The sequence below is a fragment of the Panthera pardus genome, unplaced genomic scaffold, assembly GCF_024362965.1.
Source record: "Panthera pardus isolate Hobbes unplaced genomic scaffold, ASM2436296v1 HiC_scaffold_21, whole genome shotgun sequence".
In the NCBI taxonomy this organism is placed as follows: domain Eukaryota; kingdom Metazoa; phylum Chordata; class Mammalia; order Carnivora; family Felidae; genus Panthera; species Panthera pardus.
This window is the reverse complement of record NW_026526777.1, coordinates 43,324,223-43,346,490: the sequence shown is the minus strand read 5'-3', so window position 1 is coordinate 43,346,490 and position 22,268 is coordinate 43,324,223. Positions and strand designations below refer to the sequence as shown.

The following is a 22,268-nucleotide window of genomic DNA, read 5'->3' as shown; positions in this document are numbered from 1 at the left end:
AGAGCAGAAACCCCCCCCCCAAAAAAAACCAACAAAACAACCCAACAACAAAACAAACAAAAAAACAGTAGAACAGATCAATGAAACAAGAAGCTGGTTCTTTGAAAGAATTAACAAAATTGGTAAACCCCTAGCCAAAAAGAAAAAGGAAAGCACCCAAATAAGTAAAATCAAGAATGAAAGAGGAGAGATCACAACCAACACAGCAGAAATAAAAACAATAATAAGAGAATATTATGAGCAATTATATGCCAATAAAATGGGCAGTCTAGAAAAAATGGACAAATTCCTAGAAACATATAAACTACCAAAACTGAAACAGGAAGAAATAGAAAATATGAATGGACCCATAACCAGTAAAGAAATCGAATTAGTAATCAAACATTTCCCAAAAAGCAAGAGTCCAGGGCTAGATGGCTTTCCGGGGAAATTCTACCAACATTTAAAAAAGAGTTAACACCTATTCTTTTGAAGCTGTTCCAAAAAATACAAATGGAAGGAAAACTTCCAAACTCTTTCTATGAAGCCAGCATGGCCTTGATTCCAAAATCAGGCAAAGACCCCACTAAAAAGGAGAACTACAGACCAATTTCCCCGATGAACATGGATGCAAAAATCGTCAACAAGATATTAGCCAACCAGATCCAACAATTCCTTAAAAAAATTATTCACCATGACCAAGTGGGATTTATACCTGGGATGCAGGGCTGGTTCAATATTTGCAAAACAATCGATAAGATACATCACATTAATAAAAGAAAGGACAAGAACCACATGATCCTCTCAATAGATATAGAGGAAGCATTTGACAAAAGACAGCATCCTTTCTTGATAAAAACCCTTAAGAAAGTAGGGATAGAAGGATCATACCTCAAGATCATAAAAGCCATGTATGAAAGACCCAACACTAATATCATTCTCAATGGGAAAAAAATGAGAGCTTTCCCCCTAAGGTCAGGAACAAGATGGGGATGTCCGATCTCGCCACTGTTATTCAACATAGTATTGGAAGTCTTAGCCTCAGCAATCAGACAACACAAAGAAATAAAAGGCATCCAAATCAGCCAGGAGGAGGCCAACCTTTCACTCTTCACAGATGACATGATACTCTATATGGAAAATCCAAAAGATTCCACCAAAAAACTGCTAGAACTGATCCATGAATTCAGCAAAGTTTCAGGATATAAAATCAATGCACAGAAATAGGTTGCATTCCGATACACTAATAAGGAAGCAACAGAAAGAGAAATCAAGAAATGGATCCCATTTACAACTACACCAAAAGCCATAATATATCTAGGAATAAATAAGTGAAAAATATATACACTGAAAACTATAGAAAGCTTATGAAACAAATTGAAGAAGACACACAAAAAATGGAAAACTATTCCATGCTCCTGGATTGGAAGAACAAATATTGTTAAAATGTCAATACTAACCAAAGCAGTCTACGTAGTCAATGCAATTCCTATAAAGAATAACAGCAGCATTCCTCACAGAACTAGAACAAAGGGTCCTAAAATTTGTAATGAGCCATAAAAAAACCCGAATAACCAAAGCAATCCTGAAAAAGAAAACCAAAGGTGGAGGCATTACAATCCCAGACTTCAAGCTATATTACAAAGCTGTAATCATGAAGACAGTATGATACTGGAACAAAAACAGACACTCAGATCAACGGAACAGAATAGAGAGCCCAGAAATGGACCCACAAACATATGGCCAACTATTCTTTGACAAAGCAGGAAAGAATATTCAATGGAATAAAGACAGTCTGTTCAGCAAGTGGTGCTGGGAAAACTGGACAGCGACATGCAGAAGAATGAACCTGGACCACTTTCTTACACCAGACACAAAAATAAACTCAAAATGGATGAAAGACCTAAAAGTAAGACAGGAAGCTATCAAAATCCTCAAGGAGAAAGCAGGCAAAAACCTCTTTGACCTTGGCTGCAACAACTTCTTACTCAACACATCTACAGAGGCAAGGGAAACAAAACCAAAAAAAAAAAAAAAACTATTGGGACCTCATCAAAATAAAAAGCTTCTGCACAGTGAAGGAATCAATCAGCAAAACTAAAAGGCAACTGACAGAATGGGAGAAGATATGTGCAAACAACATATCAGATAAAGGACTAGTATCCAAAATCTATAAAGAACTTCTCAAACTCAACATCCAAAAAGCAAAAATCCAGTGAAGAAATGGGCAAAAGACATGAATAGACACTTCTCCAAAGAAGACATCCAGATGGCCAACCGACACATGAAAACATGCTTAACATCACTCATCATCAAGGAAATACAAATCAAAACCACAATGAGATACCACCTCACACCTGTCAGAATGGCTAACATTAACAACAGATGTTGTTGAGAATGTGGAGAAAGAGGATCTCTTTTGCATTGTTGGTTGGAATGCAAGCTGGTGGAGCCACTCTGGAAAACAGTATGGAAGTTCCTCAAAAAAATTAAAAATAGAACTACCCTACGACCCAGCAATTGCACTACTAGGTATTTATCCAAGGGATACAGGTGTGCTGTTTTGAAGGGACACATGCACCCCAATGTTTATAGCAGTACTAGCCACAATAGCCAAAGTATGGAAAGAGCCCAAATGCCCATTGATGTATGAATGGATAAAGGAGACGTGGTATATGTATACAATGGAGTATTACTCAGCAATCAAAAAGAATGAAATCTTGCCATTTGCAACTACGTGGATGGAACTAGAAGGTATTATGCTAAGTGAAATTAGTCAGAGAAAGACAAATATCATATGACTTCACTCATATGATGGCTTTAAGATACAAAACAGGTGAACATAAGGAAAGAGAAGCAAAAATAATATAAAAACAAGGAGGGGGACAAAAACACAAGGGTCTCTTAAATATGGAGAATAAACAGAGGTTTGCTGGAGGGGTTGTGGGAGGGGGGATGGGCTAAATGGATAAGGGGCACTAAGGAATCTACTCCTGAAATCATTGTTGCACTATATGCTAACTAACTGGATGTAAATTTTAAAAAATAAATTTAAAAAAACATTTCTAAGTAGAAATGGCACTGAACAACAGGTAAGAATAATCTGACCTAGACTAGAAAGATGTTTTGATTTACATAACTCACCAAAAGATGTAATGGAATGACCTCCAGTTTGTTCCTACTACTTGCTTTTTTCATAAGATGGATGAATAAAGCAAGGGATAATATATATATTTAATATATATTATATATAATTAATATATTATACATATATTAATTTCATGCACACACATACAGACACACACAAGTTTTATTATAATTCTTTGCTCTAACTAAAGAACTATTGGCCCTGTGGTGCTACGTAAGAGAACTTCTATCATATTAACAAATAATAGAAAAAAAGTGCTTCACTTCCTTGGTATAAGTAAGTACTCTTTCAATACTGAGGAGCTTCTAGTACCCAAAGGGAAGAATGTCAGAAATTGACACAGTGACAGAATTCGGTGAGATTTTCAGTTGGAGATTCCTGCTTGGCAGGTTTGAAATCACGGTACCATTTGTAGACCACTCCAGTCTTTGCTGGATGGTACTAAGTTTGGAAAGCCATGACAGGGAGAGATGGGAAACTTACTTCTCCATTTCAGAAAAAAAATATAAATCATTGATCGCAAAGTTGACAACGATAATCCTGTGGCCAAATATACGACGCTTCATAAGGATTATATCTTCATTCTCAAGGTCTGTACTCCGGACGTTTGCGACATTTGCAGTTGGTCGTCCTGATACATTTGGTGATGTGGAGAAATCTGAGAGAGAAGCAGGAAAGAATTAAAATCTAATTTGATCAAGTCACTCATAAACTTGAAGCCTCCAACTTGGACATAACTAAGATGAAGAAAGGAAACCGGACCCATCTTTGAGCCTATTGAAAGAGTGATTTCCTACCTACCCTTGGGCTCAACTTTTTACTTTGACTTGAAGTACTGCTGAAAAAGCCATACGCTCAGATGGCATGACAACATACACACACACGCACGCACGCACACACACACACGCACAAATCACTGTGTACTGAAAGCACAAAACAACTGTGTTTTCCTGGTGCTTGTTTCGTAGAAATATGATTGCACTGTAGTTATGCTAATCCCTAACATTTCTGCAGAAAGTGAATATACAGATGTGACCTTCAAAATGGAGTCTGTGATTCTGATGATGCTTATTCAAGGTTTATCAGGGAAGTAATTTAGAAGTAAACTGGGGAAGCAGCACAACAAAAAAGCCAAACATCAAGAGTAAAGAAATTTATTAAAGAAACAGAGATAAGGGCACCAGAGTAGAAAACAGACAGGAATGAGTAAAGATGAACATAGAAGATTCTAGAAGGTTTGGATTGTGTCTCAAAAAAAAAAAAAACTTATTTTAGAAAGTTTCTTGACTAGGATATATCTAAAGAAGTCCATTCATAGGGATTTGGGGCTGTATTTGGCATGTAGACCCTAGTTAATTGACTGGCTGGGGTTAAGAAAATTGTCTAATCCAGCTCTAGGATTTACTATTTTTCCTGTAAAATCCAATATTGTGGATATCTGTTCAAAAATCATTGATGTGGGTGTGGTGCTTCCTATGGCATAAGTGGGATTCCTTTTGGAGCAGTGTTACATATAAGATGGGAGGGTACTACAACATCAATAAATAGCTAACACCTATTATGTTCCAGACACTGTGCTAGGTCCTAGGGTTATAGTACCAACTAAAACAAAAAGCTACTCCTTCTATCTTACAATCTGTATCTCTTAGAGTTGAGTTTGAAGGGGGAAAAAAAGTCAGAACAGGAAAGTTGGTGTGGTGGTCAGAGATTTTAGGAAGAGAGGGTGCTAAATTCACTCAAGAAATCTGGGAGCAGTGATATACTTATAAACCAACTCTGGTAGGGAAGGGGAGATCTGATTTGTAACATTTGCTGATTTCTATAATAAATACTTCTATCATAGTTGATTTCAAGCTATTGATGGCTCACAAAATGCCCTGAATATTTGACAGTTGACTTTCAATTGGATTAAGATTGTCATGTTGGATTATTTTTTTTCAAAGCAAGACCCAACTCTATACTGGCTACCAGAAGAGCAATTTATTTTTTTAATGTTTTTAATGTTTATTTATTTTTGAGAGAGAGAGAAACAGAGAGAGACAGAGAGAGACAGAGAAGGGGAGGGGCAGAGAGAGGGAGATACAGAACTCAAAGTGGGCTCCAGGCTCCACACTACCAGCACAGAGCCAGATGCCGGGTTTGAACTCATGAGCCGTGAGATCGTGACCTGAGCCAAAGTTGGATGTTTAACCAACTGAGCCCCCCAGGCCCCCCAAAAGAGCACTTTAAATGTAGGGAATAACTAGGTTATAAATAAAACAATGGGAAAATACAATATTGCTAACACTAATAAAAAGAAAGCTGGAGTGCCTATTTTAATATCAAAGTAGATTTCGGAGAAAAGAGTATTACCAAGGGTAAAGAAAGGGTTTTTTAAAAATATAACTTATTGTCAAATGAGCACCCAGTGCTCATTCCAACAAGTGCCCTCCTCAATGCCCATCACCCACTTTCCCCTCTCCACCCCCCATCAACTCTCAGTTTGTTCTCTGTATTTAAGAGTCTCTTATGGTTTGCCTCCCTCCCTCTCTGTAACTTTTTTCCCCCTTCCCTTCCCTCATGGACTTCTGTTAAGTTTCTCAAGATTCGTATATGAGTGAAAACATATGATATCTGTCTTTCTCTGATTGACTTATTTCACCAGTTCCATCCACATTGCTGCAAATGGACGGATTTCATTCTTTCTCATTTCTAAGCAGTATTCCATTTTATATATAAGCCACATCTTCTTTATCCATTCATCAATTGATGGACACTTAGGCTCTTTTCATAATTTGGCTATTGTTGAAAGAGCTGCTATAAACATTGGGGTATATGTGCCCCTATGGATCAGTAATCCTGTATTCCTTGAGTAAATTCCTAGCAGTGCTATTGCTGAGTCAAAGGGTGGTTCTATTTTTAATTTTTTGAGGAACTTCCACACTGTTTTCCAGAGTGGCTGCACCAATTTGCATTCCCACCAACAGTGCAAGAGTGTTCCCATTTCTCCACATCCTCACCAGGATCTACAGTTTCCTGATTTGTTTGTTTTAGTCACTCTGACCAGTGTGAGATGATATTTCAGTGTGGCTTTGATTTGTATTTCCCTGATGATGAGTGACGTTGAGCATCATTTCATATATCTGTTGGCCATCTGGATGTCTTCTTTGGAAAAGTGTCTATTCATGTCTTCTGCCCATTTCTTCACTGGATCATTTATTTTTCATGTGTTGAGTTTGATAAGTTCTTTATAGATTTTGGATACTAGCCCTTTATCTGATATGTCATTTGCATATATCTTCGCCCATTCTGTTGGTTGCCTTTTAATTTTGTTGATTGTTTTCTTTGCAGTGAAGAAGCTTTTTATCTTGATTAGTTCCAAGTAGTTCATTTTTGCTTTTAATTCCCTTGCCTTTGGAGATGTGTCAAGTAAGAAATTGCTGCAGCTGAGGTCAAAGAGGTTGTTGCCTGCTTTCTCCTCTAGGGTTTTGATGGTTTCCTGTCTCACATTCAGGTCCTTTATCCATTTTGAGTTTACTTTTGTGTATGGTGTAAGAAAGTGGTCTAGTTTCATTCTTCTGCATGTTGCTGTCCAGTTCTCCCAGCACCATTTGCTAAAGAGACTGTCTTTTTTCCATTGGATATTCTTTCCTGCTTTGTCAAAGATTAGTTGGCCATACATTTGTGGGTCCATTTCTGGGTTCTCTATTCTATTCCATTGGTCTACGTGTCTGCTTTGTGCCAATACCATACTGTCTTGATGATTACAGCTTTGTAGTAGAGGCTAAAGTCTGGGACTGTGATGCATCCCACTTTGGTTTTCTTATTCAATATTACTTTGGCTAGTCAGGATCTTTTGTGGTTCCATACAAATTTTAGGTTTGTTCTAGCTTTGAGAAGATAGCTAGTGCAATTTTGATCGGGATTGTACTGAATGTGTAGATTGTTTTGGGTAGTATTGACATTTTAATCATATTTATTCTTCCAGTTCATGAGCATGGAATGTTTTTCCATTTCTTTGTGTCTTCTTCAATTTCCTTCATAAGCTTTCTATAGTTTTCAGCTGACAGATATTTTACATCTTTGGTTGTGATTATTCCTAGGTATTTCATGTTTCTTGGTGCAATTGTAAATGGAATAAGTTTCTTTATTTCTCTTTCTGTTGCTTCATTATTGGTGTATAAAAATGTAACCAATTTCTGTAGATTGATTTTGTACCGTATGACTTTGCTGAATTCATATATTAGTTCTAGCAGTCTTTTGGTGCAGTCTTTTGGGTTTTCCAAATGGAGTATCATGTCATCTGTGAAAAGTGAAAGTTTTACTTCTTCTTTGCCAATTTTTATGCCCTTTATTTCATTTTGTTGTCGGTTGCTGATGCTAGAACTTCCAACACTATGTTAAACAACAGTGGTGAGAGTGGACATCCCTGTCATGTTCCTGATCTCAGGGAGAAAGCTCTCAGTTTTTCCCCATTGAGGATGATATTAGCTGTGGGCTTTTCATATATGGTTTTTATGATGTTTAAGTATGTTCCTTCTATCCAGACTTTCTTGAGGGTTTTTATTAAGAAAGGATGCTATAGAAGGTTCCGGAAGATGGCGGTGTAGGAGGACGCGGGGCTCACAGCACGTCCTGCCGATCACTTAGATTCCACCTACACCTGCCTAAAGAACCCAGAAAACCGCCAGAGGATTAGCAGAAGGGAGTCTCCGGAATCAAGCGCAGACTAGAGGCCCACGGAAGAGGGTAGGAAGGGCGGCGAGGCGGTGCGCGCTCCACGGACTGGCGGGAGGGAGCCGGGGCGGAGGGGCGGCTCACCGGCCAAGCAGAGCCCCCGAGTCTGGCTGGCAAAAGCGGAGGGGCCGGACGGACTGTGTTCCGACAGCAAGCGCGACTTAGCGTCTGGGAGGTCATAAGTTAACAGCTCTGCTCGGAAAGCGGGAAGGCTGGAGGACAAAGGGAGGGAGAGCTGCTGAGCCCCAGGACGGCAGAGCTCAGCTTGGCGGGGAACAAAGGCGCCAGCGCCATCTCCCCCGCCCATCCCCCAGCCAAAATCCCAAAGGGAACCAGTTCCTGCCAGGGAACTTGCTCGCTCCGCGCAAACACCCAACTCTGTGCTTCTGTGGAACCAAACCTCCGGCAGCGGATCTGACTCCCTCCCGCTGCCACAGGGCTCCTCCTGAAGTGGATCACCTAAGGAGAAGCGAGCTAAGCCTGCCCCTCCAGCCCCCGTGCACCTTGCCTACCCACCCCAGCTAATACGCCAGATCCCCAGCAACACAAGCCTGGCAGTGTGCAAGTAGCCCAGACGGGACACGCCACCCCACAGTAATCCCACCCCTAGGAGAGGGGAAGAGAAGGCACACACCAGTCTGACTGTGGCCCCAGCAGTGGGCTGGGGGCAGACATCGGGTCGGACTGCGGCCCCGCCCACTAACTCCAGTTATACACCACAGCACAGGGGAAGTGCACTGCAGGTCCTCACCACGCCAGGGACTCTCCAAAATGACCAAACGGAAGAATTCCCCTCAGAAGAATCTCCAGGAAATAACAACAGCTAATGAACTGATCAAAAAGGATTTAAATAATATAACAGAAAGTGAATTTAGAATAATAGTCATAAAATTAATCGCTGGGCTTGAAAACAGTATACAGGACAGCAGAGAATCTCTTGCCACAAAGATCGAGGGACTAAGGAACAGTCACGAGGAGTTGAAAAACGCTTTAAACGAAATGCAAAATAAAATGGAATCCACGACGGCTCGGCTTGAAGAGGCAGAGGAGAGAATAGGTGAACTAGAAGATAAAGTTATGGAGAAAGAGGAAGCTGAAAGAAAGAGAGATAAAAAAATCCAGGAGTATGAGGGGAAAATTAGAGAACTAAGTGATACACTAAAAAAAAATAATATACGCATAATTGGTATCCCAGAGGAGGAAGAGAGAGGGAAAGGTGCTGAAGGGGTACTTGAAGAAATTATAGCTGAGAACTTCCCTGATCTGGGGAAGGAAAAAGGCATTGAAATCCAAGAGGCACAGAGAACTCCCTTCAGACGTAACTTGAATCGATCTTCTGCACGACATATCATAGTGAAACTGGCAAAATACAAGGATAAAGAGAAAATTCTGAAAGCAGCAAGGGATAAACGTGCCCTCACATATAAAGGGAGACCTATAAGACTCGTGACTGATCTCTCCTTTGAAACTTGGCAGGCCAGAAAGGCTTGGCACAATATCTTCAGTGTGCTAAACAGAAAAAATATGCAGCCGAGAATCCTTTATCCAGCAAGTCTGTCATTTAGAATAGAAGGAGAGATAAAGGTCTTCCCAAACAAACAAAAACTGAAGGAATTTGTCACCACGAAACCAGCCCTACAAGAGATCCTAAGGGGGATCCTGTGAGACAAAGTACCAGAGACATCACTACAAGCATAAAACATACAGACATCACAATGACTCTAAACCCATATCTTTCTATAATAACACTGAATGTAAATGGATTAAATGCGCCAACTAAAAGACATAGGGTATCAGAATGGATAAAAAAACAAGACCCATCTATTTGCTGTCTACAAGAGACTCATTTTAGATCTGAGGACACCTTTAGATTGAGAGTGAGGGGATGGAGAACTATTTATCATGCTCCTGGAAGCCAAAAGAAAGCTGGAGTAGCCATACTTATATCAGACAAACTAGACTTTAAATTAAAGGCTGTAACAAGAGATGAAGAAGGGCATTATATAATAATCACAGGGTCTATCCACCAGGAAGAGCTAACTATTATAAATGTCTATGCGCCAAATACCCGAGCCCCCAGATATATAAAACAATTACTCATAAACATAAGCAACCTTATTGATAAGAATGTGGTCATTGCAGGGGACTTTAACACCCCACTTACAGAAATGGATAGATCATCTAGACACACAGTCAATAAAGAAACAAGGGCCCTGAATGATACATTGGATCAGATGGACTTGACAGATATATTTAGAACTCTGCATCCCAAAGCAACAGAATATACTTTCTTCTCGAGTGCACATGGAACATTCTCCAAGATAGATCATATACTGGGTCACAAAACAGCCCTTCATAAGTTTACAAGAATTGAAATTACACCATGCATACTTTCAGACCACAATGCTATGAAGCTTGAAATCAACCACAGGAAAAAGTCTGGAAAACCTCCAAAAGCATGGAGGTTAAAGAACACCCTACTAACGAATGAGTGGGTCAACCAGGCAATTAGAGAAGAAATTAAAATATACATGGAAACAAACGAAAATGAAAATACAACAATCCAAACGCTTTGGGATGCAGCGAAGGCAGTCCTGAGAGGAAAATACATTGCAATCCAGGCCTATCTCAAGAAACAAGAAAAATCCCAAATACAAAATCTAACAGCACACCTAAAGGAACTAGAAGCAGAACAGCAAAGGCAGCCTAAACCCAGCAGAAGAAGAGAAATAATAAAGATCAGAGCAGAAATAAACAATATAGAATCTAAAAAAACGGTAGAGCAGATCAACGAAACCAAGAGTTGGTTTTTTGAAAAAATAAACAAAATTGACAAACCTCTAGCCAGGCTTCTCAAAAAGAAAAGGGAGATGACCCAAATACATAAAATCATGAATGAAAATGGAATGATTACAACCGATCCCTCAGAGATACAAACAATTATCAGGGAATACTATGAAAAATTATATGCCAACAAATTGGACAACCTGGAAGAAATGGACAAATTTCTAAACACCCACACTCTTCCAAAACTCAATCAGGAGGAAATAGAAAGCTTGAACAGACCCATAACCAGCGAAGAAATTGAATCGGTTATCAAAAATCTCCCAACAAATAAGAGTCCAGGACCAGATGGCTTCCCAGGGGAGTTCTACCAGACATTTAAAGCAGAGATAATACCTATCCTTCTCAAGCTATTCCAAGAAATAGAAAGGGAAGGAAAACTTCCAGACTCATTCTATGAAGCCAGTATTACTTTGATTCCTAAACCAGACAGAGACCCAGTAAAAAAAGAGAACTACAGGCCAATATCCCTGATGAATATGGACGCAAAAATTCTCAATAAGATACTAGCAAATCGAATTCAACGGCATATAAAAAGAATTATTCACCATGATCAAGTGGGATTCATTCCTGGGATGCAGGGCTGGTTCAACATTCGCAAATCGATCAACGTGATACATCACATTAACAAAAAAAAAGAGAAGAACCATATGATCCTGTCAATCGATGCAGAAAAGGCCTTTGACAAAATCCAGCACCCTTTCTTAATAAAAACCCTTGAGAAAGTCGGGATAGAAGGAACATACTTAAAGATCATAAAGGCCATTTATGAAAAGCCCACAGCTAACATCATCCTCAACGGGGAAAAACTGAGAGCTTTTTCCCTGAGATCAGGAACACGACCGGGATGCCCACTGTCACCGCTGTTGTTTAATATACTGCTGGAAGTTCTAGCATCAGCAATCAGACAACAAAAGGAAATCAAAGGCATCAAATTGGCAAAGATGAAGTCAAGCTTTCGCTTTTTGCAGATGACATGATATTATACATGGAAAATCCGATAGACTCCACCAAAAGTCTGCTAGAACTGATACATGAATTCAGCAAAGTTGCAGGATACAAAATCAATGTGCAGAAATCAGTTGCATTCTTATACACTAACAATGAAGCAACAGAAAGACAAATGAAGAAACTGATCCCATTCACAATTGCACCAAGAAGCATAAAATACCTAGGAATAAATCTAACCAAAGATGTAAAAGATCTGTATGCTGAAAACTATAGAAAGCTTATGCAGGTAATTGAAGAAGATATAAAGAAATGGAAAGACATTCCCTGCTCATGGATTGGAAGAATAAATATTGTCAAAATGTCAATACTACCCAAAGCTATCTACACATTCAATGCAATCCCAATCAAAATTGCACCAGCATTCTTCTCGAAACTAGAACAAGCAATCCTAAAATTCATATGGAACCACAAAAGGCCCCGAATAGCCAAAGTAATTTTGAAGAAGAAGACCAAAGCAGGAGGCATCACAATCCCAGACTTTAGCCTCTACTACAAAGCTGTCATCATCAAGACAGCATGGTATTGGCATAAAAACAGACACATAGACCAATGGAATAGAATAGAAACCCCAGAACTAGACCCACAAACGTATGGCCAACTCATCTTTGACAAAGCAGGAAAGAACATCCAATGGAAAAAAGACAGTCTCTTTAACAAATGGTGCTGGGAGAACTGGACAGCAACATGCAGAAGGTTGAAACTAGACCACTTTCTCACACCATTCACAAAAATAAACTCAAAATGGATAAAGGACCTGAATGTGAGACAGGAAACCATCAAAACCTTAGAGGAGAAAGCAGGAAAAGACCTCTCTGACCTCAGCCGTAGAAATCTCTTACTCGGCACATCCCCAAAGGCAAGGGAATTAAAAGCAAAAGTGAATTACTGGGACCTTATGAAGATAAAAAGCTTCTGCACAGCAAAGGAAACAACCAACAAAACTAAAAGGCAACCAACGGAATGGGAAAAGGTATTTGCAAATGACACATCGGACAAAGGGCTAGTATCCAAAATCTATAAAGAGCTCATCAAACTCCACACCCGAAAAACAAATAACCCAGTGAAGAAATGGGCAGAAAACATGAATAGACACTTCTCTAAAGAAGACATCCGGATGGCCAACAGGCACATGAAAAGATGTTCAACGTCGCTCCTTATCAGGGAAATACAAATCAAAACCACACTCAGATACCACCTCACGCCAGTCAGAGTGGCCAAAATGAAGAAATCAGGAGACTATAGATGCTGGAGAGGATGTGGAGAAACAGGAACCCTCTTGCACTGTTGGTGGGAATGCAAATTGGTGCAGCCGCTCTGGAAAGCAGTGTGGAGGTTCCTCAGAAAATTAAAAATAGACCTACCCTATGACCCAGCAATAGCACTGCTAGGAATTTATCCAAGGGATACAGGAGTACTGATGCATAGGGGCACCTGTACCCCAATGTTTATAGCGGCACTCTCAACAATAGCCAAATTATGGAAAGAGCCTAAATGTCCATCAACTGATGAATGGATAAAGAAATTGTGGTTTATATACACAATGGAATACTACGTGGCAATGAGAAAAAATGAAATATGGCCTTTTGTAGCAACATGGATGGAACTGGAGAGTGTGATGCTAAGTGAAATAAGCCATACAGAGAAAGACAGATACCATATGGTTTCACTCTTATGTGGATCCTGAGAAACATGACAGAGACCCATGGGGGAGGGGAAGGAAAAAAAAAAAAAAAAACAGGTTAGAGTGGGAGAGAGCCAAAGCATAAGAGACTGTTAAAAACTGAGAACAAACTGAGGGTTGATGGGGGGTGGGAGGGAGGGCAGGGTGGGAGGGAGGGCAGGGTGGGTGATGGGTATTGAGGAGGGCACCTTTTGGGATGAGCACTGGGTGTTGTATGGAAACCAATTTGACAGTAAATTTCATATATTAAAAAATAAAAAATAAAAAAAATAAAAAAAAAAAGAAAGGATGCTATATTTTGTCAAATGCTTTTTATGCATCTATTGACAGGATCATGTGGTTCTTATCCTTTCTTTTATTAATGTGATGTATCACATTGATTGATTTGGGAATATTGAACCAGCCCTGTAGTCCAGGAATGAATCCTATTAGATCATGGTGAATAATTGTTGAATTTGATTTGCTAGTATCTTGTTGAGAATTTTGGATCCATGTTCATCAGGGATATTGGCCTGTAGTTCTCCTTTTTTATGGGGTCTCTGTCTGGTTTGTGAATCAAAGTACTACTGGCTTCATAGAATGAGTCTGGAAGTTTTCCTTCCATTTCTATTTTTTGGAGTAGCTTGAGAAGGATAGATATTAACTCTGCTTTAAATGCCTGGTAGAATTCCCCAGGGAAGCCATCTGATCCAGGACTCTTATTTGTTGGGAGACTTTTGATAACTGGTTCAATTTCTTCGCTAGTTATGGGTCTGTTCAAATTTTCTATTTCTCCCCTTTTGAGTTTTGGTAGTGTGTGAGTGTTTAGGAATATGTCCATTTCTTCCAGGTTGTCCAGTTTATTGGCATATAATTTTTCATAGCATTCCCTGATAATTGCTTCTGATAAGTGTTTCTGAGGGATTGGTTGTAATAATTCCATTTTCATTCATGATCTTATCTATTTGGGTCCTCTCCTGTGATTCCCATGCCTGGCGCTTGACTGGGATTCAAATTCTCGCTCAGTGCATCCTGGTACAGGGGAGGTGCGGAGTCCTGGTACTGGGGAAGCTCTGCTCTGCACCCTCAGATAAGTGGCCCCCTGCTGGCAAGCACAGGCAGGCGTTGTCCTGTCCCACAACACTCTAGGAAAGGAATTGCTTTCTCCTACTGCGAACTGCACCCCTGACCTAGCCACCAAGCCGCGGACTGGCTCCCCTCCTGCCCAGGTGCGTGATCTGGGCAGCCGGTCCCAGTCTGGAGAAAGCCCCACAGTTAGAAATTGGATATTTCTCCCTCCTAGTTCAAGGTTTTTCTGTGGCCAGATATAGTCCTATGCTTCACCAGCCTCTCTTTCTGTTCCCTTTGTCTCTCTGAAGGAGGGGATCCTCCCCTCCATTCCTTTTATCTCTCCCAGTTCCAATCATGCTCCTATGGCCCATCAGGTTGTCCCGGTGGGTCCCTGGAAGCACGACTGTCTCCTTTCTTCCCCGGGCTCTTGGGGTTCAAAATCCTTTGGCTTCAACACTTCTTTGTTTGAGAGACTAGGGAAGTTCTGATCCCCCTACTTCTCTGCCATGTTGGCCCCTTCTCTCCCAAGAAAGTGTTTTTTGTAATGATAAATGGGTCATTGATTGAAGGATATAACAGTCCCAGAAAAGGCTAAATGATAGTGATAGGAAGGAGACTACTGGCCGGTAGATCTCCCACTGAGCTACAGAAGCACTCTTCTTGGGCTCTCTCATACAATACTAAGGATATGGGAAATTAAAGGGGGGGTGACATGGGACTTCCTATCATTCTGGGGCATACAGGTTTGAACTAATTTTATTTAAAAGAAGAAACAAAAGAGCTGGAACTACTCTAAAATCCTAAATGTGAAGCAGTTCGTAAAACATACATACAAAAACTTTTGCAAATTAGAAAATAAAATAATATTTAACAATTCCAATAGAAAAATAGACAAAGGACATAAACAATTCAAAAAAGAATACAAATGACCAATAAATAAAAGTGCTCGATTACTAAAGAAATATACATAAGAATGGCACATTATTTTTCATTTACTGGATTGGCAGTTTTTTAAAAAATGCATAATACCCCATGTTAGTGACAATGTGGCATTCATTTATACTGTTGGTGAGAATTTATTTAGTGTGATGTTATTAAAGGACTGAAATTTAACTATTTTTAACCATTTTCCCATTTCTCCCATTTTAAGGAGTTTATTTCATAGAAATAACACAATTGCAAAGTATGTATGTTTTGCAGTATTATTTGTTACAGTGACAATTGGAACAACTCAAGTCATCAAAAGAGATGAAATTTGTCATTAGTTCCTCCAATATTATCTCAGGCACTTTTGGCATCTTATTAATCTCCCATCCATCTGGCCTGATTGCAGTTCCTGCAATGTGCCATCCTCTTTCTTATTTTAGGATCCTATGTAGACCTAGAAATTTCTCCCCTCCTATTTTGTCTAACTTGCTCATTCCTGAAGACAAATTCATGTGATTTTCTAGGAGAAGTCTTCCCTGATCCTACCCTTTGAGTAACTAGGGTCTCCTTGAAATTATCTTTGGGATCACTCACTACATAATAATAGCAATACACTGGTTAACTCTTTTATAGCAATGGGTAAAGATATTTTATATGTATTAACTCACTTAATCTCCACAATAATCTTATGAGAAAAGCACCATTATTATTACCATTCTACAGATGGAAAAAAAAAAAAAAAAAAAACAGAGGCACAAAACCACTTTCACAAGGTCCTTCAGTTAGAAAATGGCAGATTCAAACCCAGGAAATCTTGCTCCGACATCTGTGGCTCTTATTTTCTGTCTTACATTCAAGACTGTAAATGCCATGAGGACATATGCTGCATGTTTCCTACTGTATCTCCAGCACCTGGCAAAGTTCCTGCTACATAGTAGATTCTCAAAAAGTGATGAATGAGTGAATGAAATAATAAATGTAGTAGTTGAATAAATCTATACTACAGACAAACAGTTTTGTAAAATGTAAGATCTTGCTATGCTTTAGACTAGTCATTCTCCACCATTGCTGGCTCTGTAAGCAGAAGCCACTGGACTCACATCCTCTCTAAGCAGGGGTGAGCTTGGCTTTGCACCCAGGACCTGGAGTTCTTGCTATACCCCACACTAACACAGGTATGACACACAGCAACCGCCCTGCAGTTTCTTATCTGGGCTAACCCCTGTGTATGGAATGTCAACAGGAAAGGCAGTAAATAGAGAAGTGACTTACTTTCCTTGCTATTTTGTACTTCCAGGTGAAGATATTCTTCAAATTCGTGGCGTTTACTGGGATCAGACATAAATCTGCGGTACTTGCAAAAGCTCTTAATAAAGCTAATCATTTTCAGCCAGCCTCTTTTCTGGGAAAAGAGAGAGAGGTATGCCACATTCATCAGTATAGCTTCTGTTCACCGAAAGTTTACTATGACAGAAATTTGACACTCATTACATTTAATCCTCACAACACCTCCTTTATAAGAAATCATCTTTAGCTCCAATTTTAAGATGAGGAAACTCAAGTCAGAGAACTGTTAGCCTTCCCTAAATTAAGTTGATAGTGGGTAGAAGGTTCTGGCTTTACCTAGGCATGGGGCCATTGGCAATGCCCCTTCTACCACCATTTTTCAATGGTAAGATTTAAGATGCCATGATTAGGAGAGAGAGTGTGAAAGCTAAGAACAGGAAGAAAACAGAGGTCAGAGACAAATAAAACTCACAAGAAGAGAATAATGGCTTGGGCAGATTTGAACTGTTGAAGAAATAAGAATAAAATAAGAAGAAATGAATAAAAACATTTCTAATCATTAAAAAGAGAAAAATATAATTACACGCACACCACACACACACACACACACACACACACACACACACAAATGCATTTTATAAATTCCTCATCTGTTTCATAACACCCAGTGACCATTCTGTAATTCATTTACCCCTTGACAAATTGATATTTAGAGCCAGAAATGATCTTATTGATCAACTAGTTCAGTTGTCTCATTCTACAAAGTGGAATCCTCAGTGTAAGCATGGCTTTAGAGAGCCATGTAGTGGCTGGATTTGGGATCAGAAATTTTCCATCTGGAGTCTAGCTTCTTCCTAATTGTGTAATTTGGGTCAATTCAATCTGTGTCTTAATGTTTCCATGTGTAAAATAGAAACAACAGCCTTCAGGGTTGTGGTGAGGGTTAGTGATTATACATGTAAAGTCTAATACAGTGCTTAGCACAAAATAGGCACTAAATCCATGTTGGTTTCTTTTCATCTTTTCTTATCTAAGAGCAACTGTAAGACCTGAAATTAAAACGAAGTCTCCTGGTCCTGGGTGCAATATTCTTTTTAATGTCCTACATGATCATTCATGGTATCCTGACATGGAGTTGACTCATACATGGAGAAAATAAAGAGGAGAAAGGAAGGAGCAGAAGTTTTCATATCTGAAGTATAGGATCAATGGGCTTAGGCATTATTTTCAGAAATCTTAGCACGATTTTTGGAGTCAGATGGAGCTGGGCTCAAATTTTTCTGATACTAATCAACTCTACAACACATTGAGCAAGTGATTATTTAAAGGAAGCATAAATATTTTCTCAAATCATATGAAGAGACTTTCCTGAATAACATTCCTGTCTCGGGGAGCATGCGTCTTAGTGGAGGAGGTCTGAAGTACTCTGGGATTTACTGAGAAACTTCTTTGTAAAAACTGTATTATTGCCATTTCCTTACAAAACTGTATTTTGGAAAATTATATACTGTTAATTAAAGTGCTTTTGTGTAAGCTGGAAAAAAATTCCCTTTGCTCTCCTCCCATGGAGAAAGAATGGGTTAAATAATTGATAGGTTTGGAAGGAAAAAAATGGACATGTTCTACTGTCAGCCTCCTGCATTCTCTCTCTGGGAGTCTCTTGTTTGCAGGATACCTGTGTTTAGGCTTGCCCTTTGTCACTCATAAGGGGTTCACTCAAGTAAATGCAGGCCTGAGTTGCTCCATTTTGCCAGTGATTGGACTTGTAACTAAGTTTAATTTGGGTGCAGAGGATTATTAAACCCATTTGGCTTCACAGCCAATCCATGTCCTTCAAACTAGCTTTCAGCAATAAAAACACTGACATTTTGGGGGTGCCTGGGTGGCTCAAGTCAGTTAAGCCTCTGACTCTTGGTTTCTGCTCGGGTCATGATCTCACAGTTCATGATTTTGAGCCCCAGCATGGAGCTTGCTTGGGATTCTTTCTCTCCCTTTCTCTCTGCCTCTTCCTCCTCCTCCTCCTCTTCCTTCTACTTCTTTCTCTCTCTCTCTCAAAATAAATAAATAAACTTTAAAAATTAAAAAAAAAACAACACTGACATTTTGATCTCCATGTATCTAAACCTTATGTCTATCACTCAGTTGGTTTTGGTCACAGAGAGTGAAGACAGGGATTTTCTTAAATTCCCACTGTAACAATTTCTCTGGGCCTCAGAATTCGTCTTTGTAAATGTGAATTAAGAAACCTATCCAAAAGAGTAGTTGTTTTGGTGAATAAATAAGCTAACAATGAAACTGTTTTGCATGGTTGACAATGCCTAAGCAGTGCTTTTTTATTCCCAGTGTCTTGTCTTCACTGTCTTCCTCACTGACCTGAGATTCCTGTAGGTAAGTTGTTGTCTTTGAGGGCTTCCTAGAAGTTTGAACTTCAATATGCTGCCCTTCCTGAGGGTAAGGTGGGAACAGCTCTTGGTAATCTTTAAACCTGCCAAAAGGAGACCAAGGACATCAAAGAAGGCAAACACCTGGTACATAAAAGGTAACAGTCAAGGCAAACCTATGTCAGCTTTTGGAGGAAGTCGAGAAAATAGGAATTGGAAAATAGTGAGACATTTACAAATATTCTTCTTCCAATTTCAATCCTTTGCTAATGTCAGCCTATCCTTCCTAATCAATACTGTATTGTTCTTTGTTCAAGTAAATGAACTGAAGTGTGTGTGTTTGGACGTGTGTGCACAATGCATGTGCATAGCAGGTAGGTAAGTAGAGGATTCAAGATAAATTTGCCTTTTCTCTTGCAAGGAAGCCCTGGCAGTGAACTTCTGGAATTTGAGACTCTTTACTATGGCTTTCAGAAGCCCCTGTGCAGGTCCAGAAAGAACCACGGCGTTCACTGATCAATACTCACCACTTTTCTTCTAGAGATTTCATGACATATCCCTGTAGCGTTAATAATGTAGTTGTGCTGACATGACGCATGTGAGAGATTTCTTGTATAATAGGGGCATCACACTGCAGTATTACTTCTAAAAAATGCAAGAGAGAAAAAGTCCTCATCTTCTCTTCTACCATTTCTGAGGTAGTTCGTGTGTTTTTCATCTTAGAGTCTGTCCCTTATTCTCAATCTGGTTAGACTCTGAACTCTTCACTCCAATTTGTTTGAAAATCTCAGAGGAGCATTGCAGAGCAAATACAGTCCTGGTTTACTTCCATTCAAGTTTCTAAGATGAGTGTTTAAGGGGAAAGAAATATTTAAAGGACTCATCTCTGCAGCTAGTTTAAAGTTTTTGGTTTAGGAAGAGAGCAGAACAGTAAAGGATTAATGTTAAACTGCTGGGGTAAATGAGGAATCCAAGATTACAAATAAGTATCACGAGGGCAATATAATTCTCCAGGTGTTCAGAGACTATTTTGTTCATGAATAAGACTTGAGAACTTATCAAGGACAAGATCTACATACTCCTCTTTGTCTTCTTCCTGAGACTGAACAAATAAATATTTCTTACAAGTAAAGATTTGCCAGTTGTACCTCTCTTTTTACTTTCATAAAATTTATAACCTGATCTAGATTGCCACAAGTAAATACACACACACACACACACACACACACACACACACACACACACACCAGTTCATTTGTGCCAAAATAAAAGGCTTTATCTTCGTTGCTTTGCTATAGATTTGTTTACTTTGAGGATAGAATTATGCTCACCTCTCTTTTTCTCCTCTAGAATTATATAGGTCAATACTTTGCTTGCAACTTTTGTTTCTGGTCAAGATGAATTTACATAGGTCAGATTGCCCTCCCTCCATAGGCAAGAAAACAAAATTAATGAAATAAAGATTTTCAGGGAGACAGTTTTCTCTTTCCCAGTACAGCTCTCTCTACAACCCATAGTTCATGAGAACTCCAACTTTACAAATAGCTAACTCTTGTTTTTGTATTTAATTTCTGTCTAGTTGATTTAAGGGTCAGATGACTTGAGTTTGAATTCAAGTTCTCTGAATTTCATACTCCTCATTAGTAAAATGGATCTATTCATTCCTACCTTATAGAGATTAAATAAGATCCTATTTTCAGTGTTGAACACAGTTAAATGAAAGGATCTATTTCACATATAAGTACAAGTGTCTTGCATTTGGCTTCCCATACTAGTATTATACTTTAGTTTTATTATTGTTGCTCTCCGTTTTTACTGTCCCTCCTAATCTTTATCTCAATACTGCTCGTGTGGCCACTGCTCTGTTCTGCTCTTTCAGGGGACTCACATGAGACAGGTTTTCTGTCAAACTCTTCTCCTAAAATACTAAAGGGAAAAGGAAACAATATCAGGAGAACATGATGCATACCAGCAGGGACTTTGCCATGGAAGAAAGTCTTGATTATATTTTCAAAGAGAGACTTGTAAATTTTTTCATTTGTCTCAATACTGATCTTATGTATGGCCATCAGGAATTTCAAGGGGCTATCAGCCTTCCGTTCTTTGAGGAACTCCCTGAAGAATTCCAAGTGGTTTGAATTTAGGAGGACTTCTGTCAAGTTTCTGGAAAACAAGAAAGCATCGTTGGTGAAGAGAAAGGGATGGTAAACCTGGATTCTGCTCCAACTATGGAATGGGAAAGGGCATCTCCAAGACTGTGGGGCCTCTGGCTGTGTGTAAAAAATAGGATGAAAAAATTGGTTACTATTTACTTAGAGATAAATTTAAAATTTTATATGCACATGTACCCCAGTGTTTATAGCAGCACTTTCAACAATAGCCAAATTATGGAAAGAGCCTAAATGTCCATCAACTGATGAATGGATAAAGAAGATGTAGTTTATATATACAATGGAATATTACTTGGCAATGAGGAAGAATGAAATATGGCCCTTTGTTTGTTTTGGTTTGGTTTTTTTTTTATATATTTTTTTAACGTTTATTTATTTTTGAGACAGAGAGAGACAGAGCATGAATGGGGGAGGGGCAGAGAGAGAGGGAGACACAGAATCAGAAGCAGGCTCCAGGCTCTGAGCCATCAGCCCAGAGCCTGACGTGGGGCTCGAACTCACGGACCGCGAGATCGTGACCTGAGCTGAAGTCGGACGCTTAACCGACTGAGCCACCCAGGCGCCCCATGTTTGTTTGTTTTTTAAGAGAGAGAGAGAGAGAAAGAGGGAGCAGGAGAGAGGGGTACAGGGAGAGAGAGAATCTTAAGATCCAGTGCAGGGCTGGATCTCATGACCATGAGACCATGACCTGGCCCAAAATCAAGAGTCAGAAGCTTAACCAACTGAGCACACAAGTGCCCCTTTATCATTACTTTTATGGGGAGACAATTTGTGATGTTCTTCCTCCACCATTCCAGAGTCTGATTCTTCCTCTTCAGTGGTCTTAAAGTCTGTATCTTCACTTCCATTTCTACTCCCACTGTTTAATTCAAGGTTTTTTTTAATGTTTATTTTTGAGAGAAGGAGAGAGAGAATGTGACAGCGGGAGGAGCAGAGACAGATGGAGGATCCAAAGCAGGCTCTGAGCTGTCAGCACAGAGCCCGACACGGGGCTCAAACCACGGACTGTGAGATCATGACCTGAGTCAAAGTCTGATCTTAACCAACTGAGCCACCCAGATATCCCTAATTCA

The 22,268-nt window shown here is 39.5% G+C and overlaps 1 protein-coding gene across 3 annotated transcripts in view; it reads right to left on the bottom strand.

Annotated features, from left to right (window-relative positions):
• Window positions 1-22,268, bottom strand: part of RGSL1 (regulator of G protein signaling like 1) — a 115,938-nt gene that overhangs the window by 16,094 nt on the left and 77,576 nt on the right. For all 3 annotated transcript variants that reach the window (XM_019427718.2, XM_019427708.2, XM_053909175.1), the window contains 5 exons: window positions 20,994-21,187; window positions 19,552-19,669; window positions 19,017-19,128; window positions 16,629-16,758; window positions 3,611-3,785 (listed from right to left, as the gene is read on the bottom strand). In XM_019427718.2, coding sequence (XP_019283263.1) covers window positions 3,611-3,785; window positions 16,629-16,758; window positions 19,017-19,128; window positions 19,552-19,669; window positions 20,994-21,187 — 729 coding nt within the window. The remainder of the gene's footprint in view (window positions 1-3,610; window positions 3,786-16,628; window positions 16,759-19,016; window positions 19,129-19,551; window positions 19,670-20,993; window positions 21,188-22,268) is intronic.